Below are 13,757 nucleotides of genomic sequence, written 5' to 3' on the forward strand. Positions count from 1 at the left end.
TCCAAGCGAAGTCTTTGCACCAAGAACTGCGTCTTTTTATCTATTATTTCATTAAATTCAAGTTTAGCTTTCCTTATAACATTTAGTATGTGTTCTTCTGGGGAGAAATGGTAAGCGTCCTCTAAGGATTTAATTCTGAGTTCTAACTCTGAAATTCTCAAAGTTTCCTTCTTTTTCTTATGAGAAGAAAAGGAAATAATTTTCCCTCTCATTACTGCTTTTCCTGCTTCCCAAAGAACACACGCTGAAGTTTCTGGCAAGTCGGCATTTTCTAGATATAAGGACCATTCTCTTTTAAAGTAGCTGATAAACTCAGGATCTTTAAGTAGTGACGTATTAAATCTCCAGTTTCTAGTTGCTGGTTTATTGCTCTTACTTCTCAGAGTGAATGATACTGGTGCGTGATCACTAATGCTAATAGGATGGATTTTGATTTCTGACATGTCATTCATCAGCGAGCTGCTAGTTAAGAAATAATCTAATCTAGAATAGGAATGGTGAACTGAAGAGAAGAAGGTGTATTCTCTTAGTGTGGGATGGTTAGAGCGCCAAGCATCACAGAGACCAAAATCCTTCATGTACTGTTTTACAGTTTCTGAGGATTTCCAGACTCGATGAGCTCCTGTGGTACTTTGTTTGTCCAGTATAATGTTAAAATCACCTCCTACAATTAGTGTGATATCTGAATGACCATAGAGTGAGGCGAAGAGGGAGTGAAAGAAGGAGGGATCATCTACATTTGGACCATATATATTTGCAATACATAACTTAACATTTTTAATAGATAATGTAACTATTATAAATCTGCCTTCTGGATCTATGATTGTATTATCTATATCAAAATTTAACCTTCTATTAATAAGAGTTGCTACTCCTCTCTGCCTAGAATTATAACAAGCTGAATACACGTGTGGAAACTGGGTTGTTGAGAGAAGATCTATTGTTGAGTTTGATAAATGAGTCTCTTGGAGTAATATTATATCTGCTTTCATTTCTTGCAAACGATTAAAAATTTTTAACCTCTTTTCCCTTGTGCCAGCTCCACGCACATTCCAAGTGACAAATGTGAGTTCGTTCATGAACCAACCACAGAAATGAGGGCTATATGCATATTACTGAAGCGTGTGTGCGTGCATCCCACTGCTTCTCCGCGTGCATGTGTATGTGCCAGCTGGTTGTGACAGAGATGTATGTGCACTTGTGCTGTTCTGTGTGTGTTCCTGTGAATCATGAAAAGTGCTGATGTGTATATAATATAATGACAAGTGTTACCGTTAACCGTTGAAGGGTCGGAGAGAAGAAGTGTAAAGAGTGAAAAGAGCGACAGTGCCAAAGGAAAAAAGTCATTTAAAAAACGCATCTTTGCTGAGAGCAGTGTAGTGAAGACGGGCAGTGGATTTACTGTTAACCAAATTATCTTTTATGGCAGTTTTAAGGATATAACATGATCTACTGAGAAAACAGGAAAATTAAAGCACATACCAAGTCAGTAGAGCCACGGAGTGATGTCCGGGTCGCTGTACAGCTGTCCATTAATAAATAATTTATCCACTGCGATGACAGCGCGAGCACCTTGCGTGATGGATTTCCTCCTGATTGGAAACAGGACTCTCCGTCGGTCCAGAATCTCTCTCGGATATTGGTCGTTTACTCCAAAGTTCGTTCCCTTCAGTTCGTGGCCCTGGTTCTTCACCTGCTCCTTCTGTTTGAAGCTGACGAACTTCGCTACAATAGGTCTTGGTCTGCTGGACCCGGGTTTCCTCCCGCCAAGCCGATGGACTCTGTGAAAGGAGATGTTTTTCACCATTTCCTCCGGGAGCTTCAGGTGGGTTTTGATGAAGTTTTTCACCGTGGTCTCGGGGTCCTCCTCCGTCTGCTCTGGAATCCCTGCAAATACCAGGTTCTCCCTCATGCTCCTCGCCTGCAGATCGATCACCTTTTCCTTCATCTTCTGATTTTCCTCCGAGAGACGAGTCAAGCCCTCGGTGAGGGATTTTACCGACTCTCTGAGACCAGCATTTTCTACAGCCAGAGTTTCCACCTGCTTCTGGCTGAATTCTAGTGATTCACGTAGCGCCTGGAACTCCTTGCGGAGAATTTCTACCAGGCTCAAACGCGCATCAAAACTACTGAGTTTCTTATCTATAGAGATCAGAACATCTGTTGAGTCGTTCCCCGGTGGTGAAATAGCTCCAGGTGAATCCTCATTTCGCTGTCTCTTGGACTTAGATGAGGTGGAGGGGGTGGACGTGTTGTTTGGTTTCCCCATGACGATTCTGTCATAACAACGATCTATAAAATCTGTCAGGCTGGCCAAATCCTCCTCGCTGTGCTCCAGAGTGTACCTTTTAAAGACACTATTTTCCTACTTTAAAGAATATTTTGATTAGGCTGGCACAAAATACAATTGAATGAAAGTATAAATGTTTGGGCGCGCCTAGTTTGAATCTGCCGTCTCCCCGGAACTACGTCACCTACAGCATTAGCGTCACTTACCTGCCACCAGCTAAGCTTACTCAATAAGCTTAGCTGGAAATTCAATCAAGACGCACCCTCCGCTCACATGATTCCAAGATGGTAGCCCCCTCTTGTCAGAAATGAATGAAACGTTGACAGAGATGGATATGGAGGAAATATTCTCCTTCTGTTGATGAGGTGCTGCCATCACCGGCGTTCTAAAGTTAGGAGAACATGGGCGAGGTCATTGCTGCAAAGGAGGAAAGTGCAAGGAGTTTATGCTAATCTTCTCCGAGAGATACGCCTCGAAGTTCCAGAATCTTCCAGCAATACCACTGCCTGGACAGAGAATCCACAAGGTTGATACCGCGATGCGACAGAGTATCAGTCCCGGAGAGAGGCTTGCCATCACGCTCAGATTCCTGGCTACAGGTATGTTTTTTACAATGTAAATTACATTGCATGCAGGATGACAGTGGCTGGCCCTAGTTGTTAGAAAAAGCAAGGCCATCCCAACTATATTATGCTTGCCTCCCTTGGTATGACAATTGTGGTTTATATTGTAAAAGGTGATCTTGATTCGTTGTAATTTATGGTTAAGATTTTGATCCTTTATCTTTGTAAAGCTCATAAGATTTTAATGTTTCTATATTTTGAGGTGGAACATTTCAAAGTCTGGCATTTCAATTCAGAACTGGAGAAAGGACAGTCTCAAATATTGTTGATGAGACATGCCAGCCGTTGTACAGCACAATGAGGGAGCAGTATATGAAGGTAATGAATTGCATTTTATTCAAACACAACATTATGCACTACAGATGCAACAAGTTATTAAATAATGCAGTTTACAAAAATAAATGCTCTATTAGTTTAATATGTTCCAAAAAATAGAACAGTAGAATCACACATTAGACCATCTGTGAATGAAAGAAAAATGTTTGTAAACATTCATTTCAAACAATGAACAGAATTGTAAACAATAACATGGACCTAGTCTTAATTTCTTTAGAGGTCTCAACTGTGTCACTCTGTGTTGGGAGGTTGATAAAATCAAAAGACAAACATAAAAGCTGAGGTGAGGAAGATAATACATGCACACTGACTCACACACTGACACTCACTGGTGTGGAGGCTGTGAAGTGGCACTGACACACACACACACACACAAACCCAAAGTAAAAAATATAAACTTTGTATGTATACACAATATTTGCAATGAAAATATTACAGTGTTTCGTACACTTGGTCGTTGTCAACTGAGACATGATTTTGATAAACAGGGTTGTGTACTTGTTTGGGACCGACCCACTCATGTCGGGGATGAAATGGTTGTGGCTGGTGGTTAAACATTGGTGGTGGTCTTGGGCTGATGTGGTGTGTATTTTGGCCAAGTGTTCCCATTTGTGCCTGAAATAAAATATTATTAATATGGAATGTTTCTAGTGTATGGATCAAAATCAGACAATGTTTGTGTGACATACCGACCAAATGTACAAACTGTATCATCTTCCACTGAATTTTTTTGAGCCTTGTTTCTCTGAGTAACTGACTCAGCCAACCCTTTTATCAACTGATATTCTTCAGCATCTCGTTGCCGTTTCAGATTGTTTGGTCGTATGATGGGTTGTTTTGTGAATTTGGGGGTAGATGTAGATGTAGATGTAGGTAGATTGGGGCGGCAGTGGCTCAGGCGGTAGAGCAGGTCGTCCAATGATCGGAAGGTCGGCGGTTTGATTCCCGCTCCCGCAGTCATCTGTCGTTGTGTCCTTAGGCAAGACACTTAACCCTCCTTGCCTCCAGTGTTGGCATCGCTGGTGTATGAATGTGTGGATGAATGTTCGGTGATGGTCGGAGAGGCCGTAGGCGCAGACTGGCAGCCACGTTTCCGTCAGCTTGCCCCAGGGCAGCTGTGGCTACATACGTAGCTTACCATCACCAGGTATGAGTGAGGAGTGGATGAATAATGGATTCACAATGTAAAGCGCTTTGGGTGCCTTGAAAAGCGCTATATAAATCTAATCCATTATTATTATTATTATTATTATTAGATGTGCTTGTACTGCTTTCTCCTTCATCAGCTTCACTTTCAAAGAGAGAAGATGCATCATTGGGGTCTTCACTTTGGCCATCATCTAGCACGTCAATGGTGTCCTCACTGCCAGTTTTATCAAGATGGTGATGGCTGAAATTATTAAATTAAAAGCAAACATTAAATATCTCTTTTTTTCAGGTCCCGACAAAGACAGGCGAATGGATGGAAATTGCCAAGGAATTCAAGGAGAGGTGGAACTATCCTTGTTGCGTCGGAGCAATTGATGGCAAACACATTGCCATCCAACAGCCAGAAAACAGTGGTTCAGAGTACTTCAACTACAAACATTTCTTCAGTGTTGTACTTTTAGCTCTTGTAAATGAAAATCACAAGTTGACATATGTAGACGTGAGGGCAACTGGCCGTGCCGGAGATGCTGGCATATTTGCAAACTCAGCATTAAAGAAAGCACTGAGTGAAAACTCTGAATTTGCCACCAGCTGAAGAGATAAATGGAATATCCACCAGCAAAATTAACTACCACATAGTTAGTAATGATGCATTCCCACTGTCACTAACACTGATGAAACCGTACCCACACAGAAACCTGGACCAACCAAAACAAATTTTAATTAAAGCTGCAAGCAGCGTTGGAGGCCCTCGCACCTCTGGCGCCGCTTCGGCCTATTGCACCGCCCCATCACCTAGCAACCTCCCTCCTGCAGCGCGGCCCCTCTCGCCCACAGCCATATTCCCATTCTTCCAGAGTTTATCTCCATCAAGAGGCGATTTTCCGCATGAGAGGATCAACTTGCACCTCAGCCTGTCCAGTGATGACATCTGAAGCATTCATGACCATGTTTCTTACAAACTGTGTTGAATTCCCACAAACTGGAGCATGATTTCATCAAGAGGAAAATTCCACGTGGCCACTAGATGGTGGTAAAGTTGTTTTAATGCAGGACGATGTTGAGGATGGAACTCTAATGAGAACAGGAAAATATCAGCTCAATTGGTCAACTGACAGCAGGGTTAGTGCCACTTCCTGTATAATGGCGAATGATTTAAACCATCACAGAAAGCCATTTTAATCATGATGCTGTAAGCAGTCAGTGATATTTTCAACCATGAGTTCATGAAGGATGATATAAATGAGTTAGAATTAGTTATACAGAGGATAAAGGGTTAAAATGGTGGGACCTCCTGTTCCCAGGGGGCGGGGCTATGGCGTTGACAACATCAGTACATGAAGAGGCTTTTGTGTTTGTCCTGGCATGTTATATAAATGTGCTACATTTCATGAATATCAGTCAAGGCAGTGGTTGGAGCTGAGAGATTTAATATTTATAGGGGGCGCTATGGAGTCACATAACCAGCATATGTCCATTTGAATCAGATCCAGGCCTGACCACTGTCCTCCCTGCTGAGTTTGGTGGAGATCGGGAGTACATTGGGTCAGTTACAAGTACTTCCTGTTTCATGATGGTGGACGTCATTCGCCATGGTTTTGCTTGAGGAAGGAACTTGAGGGTTTTTTCAGTAGTATCATGAAAGGGTTTGACCTGATCTGAAGCACTGTAGCGTGTGTGAGTTTAATCCCTGATGAGAGGGACCCCGGTGTTTGAGAAAGGCACTTCCTGTTTCCAGGGGGCGTGGCTTGGGCCAAGACCAGAAGTAGTTACATGTATCTGTTCAGGAGCAGACCCTGATTAATTACTGTAAGTGTCATATTGATTGGATGAAAATTGAGGGATTTATACAGATTTATTATGTCACGGCGTCTTATCCAACCTTGTCATGGCAACACGATCTCGCCATGCTACGTTGAGCAATGTCCAAATGAGAACATCTGGACATGTAGGTGTGGTCAGCATGGAACTGAAGTGAAACATGTGCAGTTTGGTACAGAATGAGTGTTGTATGTCAGAAATAATGGATTCCGTGCTTGATGGCGAAACATCAAAACTTGATGAGGCGCCGCTGCTGAACGCCACCTCCTATTAGAAAATTTTCAATAACTTTTGACCACACATGCCTCTGGAGTGTTCAGACTGAGTTTGAGGTAAATACGATGAAATCTGTAGGAGGAGTTCGTTCAAATGCAAGGCAAAGAAACATGCAAAAATGACCCCGGAAATGACAATTTTTTCAAAATGGCCGACTTCCTGTTGAAGTTATCATATATGTCCAAGAGGCTTTTTTGTACATCCTTCCATGTTCTATCAATATACTGGATTTCAGCCATATTGGTCAATGTATTGGGCAGATATGATCAATTAAATATTTGTAGGGGGCGCTATAGAGCCGTATTACAATTTTTGCAGCATATCTCAATGTGGCTGAGTTCCCGGCCTGACTGCGGTCCTCTCTGCCTAGTTTGGTGGAGATCAACGTTACAATGGGTCAGTTACAAGTACTTCCTGTTTGATGGCGTCGGACCACTTTTCGCCAAGGTTACGTTTGGCAAAGGAACTTGAGATTTTTCTTGTGGTATCATGAAAGGGTTTGACGTGTTGTGAAGCACTTTCAAGTGCGTAAGTTTCATTCCTGAGGAGATGGACCCCGGTGTCTGAAAAAAAGCACTTCCTGTTGAAAGTGGGCGGGGCTTAGGGCTAGTCTGGAATTGGTCATAAGGATCTGTTCAGGGCCGCATCCTGATTAATCCCTGCAAGTCTGATGGGGATTGGATCAGAATTGAAGGATTTATACTGATTTATTATGTCATGGCGTCTTATTAAAGTTCGCCATGGCGCCACGGTCTCGCCCTGCAGCGTAGACCAACAGTTTTCACTGGATATCATCACCAACTTGTTTTCTGCTGTCTGACCCAGTTTGGACCTGGTTGTCTCGAAAACGTCAGATAAGTGGGTCTCCAAGTTAAAACCATGACTTCCTGTCGCCAGGGGGCGTGGCCAATTCATAACCCAAATATTGACATGTAGATGTGTTCAGGATATGAGTGGCATCATACATGGCAATTTTGGTTCAGATATATTGTTTTATGTGGAAGTTATATCACTTTCGTTCTTCACGGCGAGACATCAAACTTTGAGGCCCCACCCCCTCCATGCCCTTTCTCCTATTAGAAAACTTTCAATAACTTTTAAAGACACATGCCTTCTGGACATCCTGAGCTATTTTGGTAGCGGTACGATGAAATCTCTAGGAGTAGATAGATTTTGAAAATGTCAGTAAAACGCCAAAATGGCTACTTTGACCCAAAATGGCCAACTTCCTGTTGGTTGTAGGCTGTTGCTACAAGAGGATTTTTTGTTCGCCCGAACATTTGGAATATATGTAGCGATTTTCATAAAGATTGATGACGTGCAGTGGCGGGGCATATTAAATAGGTGGCGCTCTCATTCAATTTGGCCCGAACAGTCCCAAGCACCCCAAAATATCAAATTTTTCACATTCCTTTGGGGGGGTACGCAAAAATAGGCGCGTTTTCGTGCATGTTCAGGTCCCCAAAAATGCCTCCAATGTTTAAGAAGAAGAAGAAGAAGAAGAAGAAGAAGAAGGAAGAAACGGAGCAATTACAACAGGCCTTCGCACCGCCTTCGGTGCTCGGGCCTAATTATCGGTTATCCAGGGCTAGACGGGTGGTCGAGAATGCATTTGGCATTCTCTCCAACAGGTTCAGGGTGTTTTTGACAACAATCAATCTCAGGCCTGATAAAGTGCAACAAGTCATTTTGGCTGCCTGTTGTCTGCATAACTATATGGTGGGAAACAACAAGCTTTCCTACATCAGCATTTGTGATAGTGAAGACACTGCTAACCATACCTTGACTGCTGGAGCATGGAGGAATGACCCCCCCTTGACAGGACAGCAGCCAACTACTGATCGAAACCCCAAAGCTGATGCAAAGTTACAAAAGCAGCTCCTAACTGGCTATTTCAGTTCTGACTATGGAGCTGTGCCGTGGCAGCATGACACGGTCAGTCAGTGATGGTATAAAGTAGACAGGAAATCAAAACTAAGGTAGTGTGAATTCAGTAGGCTGAATCTAATGTCATTTGTCTCCAAAGAGCCCCTTATGTTTCTAGTTGCCAAAAATCAGTTGCCTTTAATCCTCCAACAAGTCCAAAAGCTGATTAGACGGACACTGTACATTTCTTATTGTGAATCTTTCCAACTGTATTTTTTATGTACACATATGTTGCAATTTTGTGATTAATAAATACATTATTGAGGAAATACTCACCATATCCAAGTTTGTTATTGTTGGCCGAGCAGCGATGTAGCCAGAAATTGCAGTTTTTCCAAAAGCCATTTGGAACGTTTGGTCAAGTGTTTCCTGGCACTTCCACTTGTTTGAGGTTTTCTGGTCTTGGTATAGCTGTTCCACAGCAATCTCATTTTTATTTTCACCCACTCCACTGAAAGGAATAAGTATTTTTTTTAAATGCACTGTATTTGCTATGAATATATCTAGTATTATATTAGAATAACTAATAGGATTAATTACATCTGGTAAAGTACATTATGCACTGGACATCTTAATTGCAAGCCACAATGGAATTGTGGTGAAAACGTAAATTGTATACCATCCAAGATACCATCTATGCAGAAGTACAACCATCACAGTAAATATAGACCACTCTATATACAAGTATAGCCTATTTCCACAAGCAAGTATGAGTGGTCTGGATAGGATTATTGATATTTATACCATAGTCAGTGTTAATTGTAATGCCAACTGTATTTTTCGTATATATGCATGTATAGCTCGGCAAGTCAAATTACAGTAATATAACATCGTATACAGGATGTTTCAAGCTCCCGGCTAATGCGGGGCAGTTGGAAAACCTAGCTGGTACCCATGATGTTGCTGGTCCAATTTTGCTGCCATCTCCTTGAATGCCTGCTCGCGCTTGTCCCTGTTTTTGAAGTCTGACAAGGTGACATCATATAAACAGGAATAGTCTGGCAACATTTTGACCAATTTATCTTCTAAAATATAGTCATTGACAACTTCGCAGTGGGTGGCCATCTTGGAATCATGTGAGCGAATCATGTGAGTGGAGGACGCGTCTTGATTGGTCACTTGAATTTCTGCCCTCAGCATGTAACTTTCGTAGCACGCAGACGGTGAGTTTTTTTGCCTCATGAGGCAAAAAATATCAAATGTGTTTGATTTTCACCTCAAGGCCTCGCGAGGTAGTAAGGTCGGCAAAAATAAGGCCCACACAGCGAGCTCTCTGCTGAGAAAACAGTCTCGAATTACTTTTAGCTCAATAGATAGTTCTCGTGTGCGGCACCCCTTACATATTTCATATACATTGTCATAATCTTTTCATACTTGTTTTATTAGATACTGCTTTAGTGATAGTTTAAACTGAGTTTTACTATTTGTTTGTGAGATTTATTTGGGTAATAAATCCCACTGATACATTCCTCTGTTAAGAACAGTTTGCTTGATGGCGTTAGTTTTTACTTTTGGTAAAGTGAAATTACCGACATCAGCATGTCTTGTAGGACAGGTGTGTTTACTTCCACTAAATTCCAGGTTCTTATAAATTATGGATAGTGTCTTTGTTACAGTGATATTTCTGATAAAGAAAAAGTAATGAATATAGAATATAGTCTGTGACATGTAACCAGTTTAATTGTTGATGCATAGGTTTATTGAGCTCATTTATAGTAAATAGTAAATAGTATATAGATGAATATATAGTTGAATCTGCATACATCACACATTATGCTCTATTTAGGATCAGTGGTAGATCATTTGTAAAAATGCTGTATAACAGTGGTCCAAGGCAACTCCCCTGTGGCACTCCACATGTTAACATCTCACATCAGAATAGTATCAAAAACAGTGTTGGCCAGATAACTCTCAATCCAGGACAGGACAGACCGTTTCAAATCCATAGCTTCATTTTTTTCAGTATCAAATGATTAATAATATCCAATTTAGCTGAAAAGTCTAACATAGCTGCCCCAGTTATCTTCTGTTTCTCTAAACCAGTTATAAAAGTGAGAGCTGTCGCTATAGAGGGCCTTTTTTCTGTAGGCATGTTGGTAATCTGTTAGAAAATTACCTGTGATAAATTGACATTGATTTTGATCATAAACTATAGTCTCCCAGAAGTGCAGACAAACGTACAGTCTGTTCAACCGCTGAGTTATTTTCATGTCTTTTTTCCTAAACAGCGGGAATGGCTGCCGAGGCACAAAGAAACCTACGCCAACGTCCTACGCAGCCACATAGTCATGTGTCACACGCTGCTACCCGCCAACCTGAGGCGACCTCAAAACCTGACGTCACTGTCTGGACTCATCCTGACCACCAGCTCCAAACAGGTGACCAAACACAGAACAGAAACTAACAAGTTCTGATGTTTCTCCTACACTGCTATGTCTGCCAAGACAAGGTAACCAAGTCCACCCTTCACCAGCTGGACTGGTTCCCATGAGGGATCCCATCAGAACATCCAGTGGTTTTGATTTTCTCCCATCACCAGTAACTGCCAGCTGATCACATCTACCAGCTGATCACCATTAACTACCACCTGATTACCAGTAACTACCAGCTGATCAAGGTTCCACGATTCTTCAGGGTGTAATGATTAGCTCCTGAAGACCCGGAAATTCAGCCACACACAGAGGGTAAAAGTTTGAACAGAGTAAGGTTTATTGAAACTGGGAGAATGGTGGGGAGAAACCAGATGTAGTTCATTAAAAAGTGGCGGGGCAATCCTGAGAGGCTGCGTGTTGAAGAATCCTGAAACGACTTCAGACATTAATTATGGGTCCACTAACCCAAAAGGCATAGTCAGGGGTAGGCAATGTTCAAAAAACAAAAAGGCAGAATCAGGCTACTTATCAGGCAGGCAAATCTCCGTGGTCATTTCAAACGGGGTCAATATCCAGACAGGCACTTGACATGAACAAATCCGGCGTGGGTCAGGCAAGAGAAATCCAAGGACATGACAGGGTCGATAACAGGAGGTCTGAAACACAAGAAAAACACTGGATCTCAACAAGGTATTGCTGACCACCTGGCAGGGAAGCAGAGACTGGAGGGTGTTTAAGTAGGGTGGGGAGCAGGTGAGGAGAGTGAGCAATCAGGGCAGGTGGAGGAGATGAGCTTGATTGCAGAGCTGCACAGCAGAGCAGCAACCATGGCACAGGGAGTTTGAGTGATGAAATGCTGAAAGCTGCTGTGTGTGAAATTCAGATCATAAATGTCTTCAATGTGGTTTTAGTTTATTTGTACTTTGTGTCAGTAGATGTTGCTTCATCCTATAATCTATCCATCCATCCATCTTCTGCCGCTTATCCAGAGTTGGGTTGCCGGGGCAGCTGCCTAAGCAGGGAAACCCAGACTTCCCTCTCCACGGCTACATTCTCCATCTCTTCCAGGGGGATCCCGAGGCATCCCCAGGCCAGTCGAAAGATGTAATCCATCCAGCGTGTCCTGGGTCTTCCCCGGGGCCTCTTTCTGGTGGGACATGCCCGGAACACCTCACCAGGAAGCATCCTGACCAGATGCCCGAGCCACCTCATCTGGCTCCTCTTGATGTGGAGGACCAGCAACTCTGCTCTGAGCCTCTCTCCTTCTTCACCACGACAGACCAATGCAGAGTCCGCATCACTGCAGACTCCGCACCGATCCACCTGTCAATCTCCCGCTCCATCCTTCCCCCACTTGTAAACAAGACCCCAGGATACGTGAACTCCTCCACTTGGGGCAGGACCCTATTGCCGCCCCGGAGAAGGCACGCCACCCTTTTCCGGCTACGGACCATGGTCTCGGATTTGGCGGTGCTGATTCTCATCCCAGCCGCTTCACACTCGGCTATGAATCTCTCCAGCAAAAGCTGAAGATCATGGCCCGATGAAGCCAACAGAACTACATCATCCACAAAGAACAGAGACCCAATCCTGAGGCTACCAAACCAGATACCCTGAACATCTCGGTTGCGCCTAGAAATTCTGTCCATAAAAGTTATGAACAGAATCGGTGACAAAGGGCAGCCTTGGTGGAGTCCAACCCGCACTGGAAACGATTCTGCTTTACTGCCGGCAATGCAGACCAAGCTCTGACACCGGTCATAAAGGGACCGGACAGCTCGTACAAGCGGGTCTTGCACTCCATACTCCTGGAGTTCGAGGTCAGAAGCCAACCCCATCTACACTGTACATAGTGTTGATGGATCACTGCTTTCCCCTCCTGAGCCGCCGGATGGTGGACCACAATCTCCTCGAAGCCGTCCGGAAGTCGTTCTCCATGGCCTCTCCAAACTCCTCCCATGCCCGAGTTTCTGCCTTAGCGACCAACAAAGCTGCATTCCGTTTAACCCGCCGATACCCATCATCCGCCTCTGGAGTCCCACAGGCCAAAAAGACCCAATAGTACTCCTTCTTCAGCCTGATGGCATCCCTTACTGCTGGTGTCCACCAACGTGTTCCGGGGTTACCGCCACAACAGGCACCGACAACCTTGTGGCCACAGCTGCGGCTGGCTGCCTCAACAATAGAGGCACGGAACACAGCCCACTTGGAGTTAAATGCCCAGCCTCACCTGGGAGAGGGAGATGGGAGTTGAAAACTCTGACAGGGGACTCCACCAGATGTTCCCAGCAGACTCTCACAACACACTTGGGTCTGCCAGGCCTGACTGGCATCCTCCCCCACCATCTGAGCCAACTCACCACCAGGTGGTGATCAGTTGACAGCTCCGCCCCTCTCTTCACCTGACTGTCCAAGACATGCAGCCACAAGTCCGACGATACGACTACAAAGTCAATCATCTAACTGCATCCTATAATATTTAATTTAAATAGATTTGTTTACCTCAAACTTTTTAAAGGATGGAATGTGTTATTTAAACCTAACGTTTGGTTTTCAGGAGAATATCTTCATTAACCAGGCAAATGTGACGGACAGTGACGACGTCAGCGTTAACGGGATCATCCACGAGATCGACAGGATTCTGTTTCCTCTGGACATCAACAAGGACAATATCATGTTTGTTCCTGTTAGTTCATCTTTCATATACCAGTTAGTCCAGAACAGGATGCTAAGCACAGACCAGTCTGACTTTTACTGCTGTAACTGGATTATCCCTGTTTCTCTGCAGGACCCAAAGACACTGAACCTGACAGATGTTGCAGAGGAACATGGTTATAAAACCTTCTACAAACTGCTGGAGGTAATGCACCTGTCCATGTTCCTTTTTTTACCTGTCCTGACCAGCATCATAGCAAGCAAAATCATAATTTGGTTGCTGTATCATGCTGAACAAATTTGCTTTGC

General features: G+C 43.5%; 1 protein-coding gene across 1 annotated transcript in view; it reads left to right on the forward strand.

Annotated features, from left to right (window-relative positions):
* stab2 (stabilin 2) overlaps positions 1–13,757 on the forward strand; it is a 140,937-nt gene that overhangs the window by 91,218 nt on the left and 35,962 nt on the right. Inside the window, exons 48-50 of the mRNA XM_041977111.1 lie at positions 10,650–10,799; positions 13,351–13,479; positions 13,582–13,653. Of these exons, the coding sequence (XP_041833045.1) occupies positions 10,650–10,799; positions 13,351–13,479; positions 13,582–13,653 (351 nt within the window). The remainder of the gene's footprint in view (positions 1–10,649; positions 10,800–13,350; positions 13,480–13,581; positions 13,654–13,757) is intronic.

Source organism: Melanotaenia boesemani, chromosome 23, assembly GCF_017639745.1.
Source record: "Melanotaenia boesemani isolate fMelBoe1 chromosome 23, fMelBoe1.pri, whole genome shotgun sequence".
Taxonomy (NCBI): Eukaryota; Metazoa; Chordata; class Actinopteri; order Atheriniformes; family Melanotaeniidae; genus Melanotaenia; species Melanotaenia boesemani.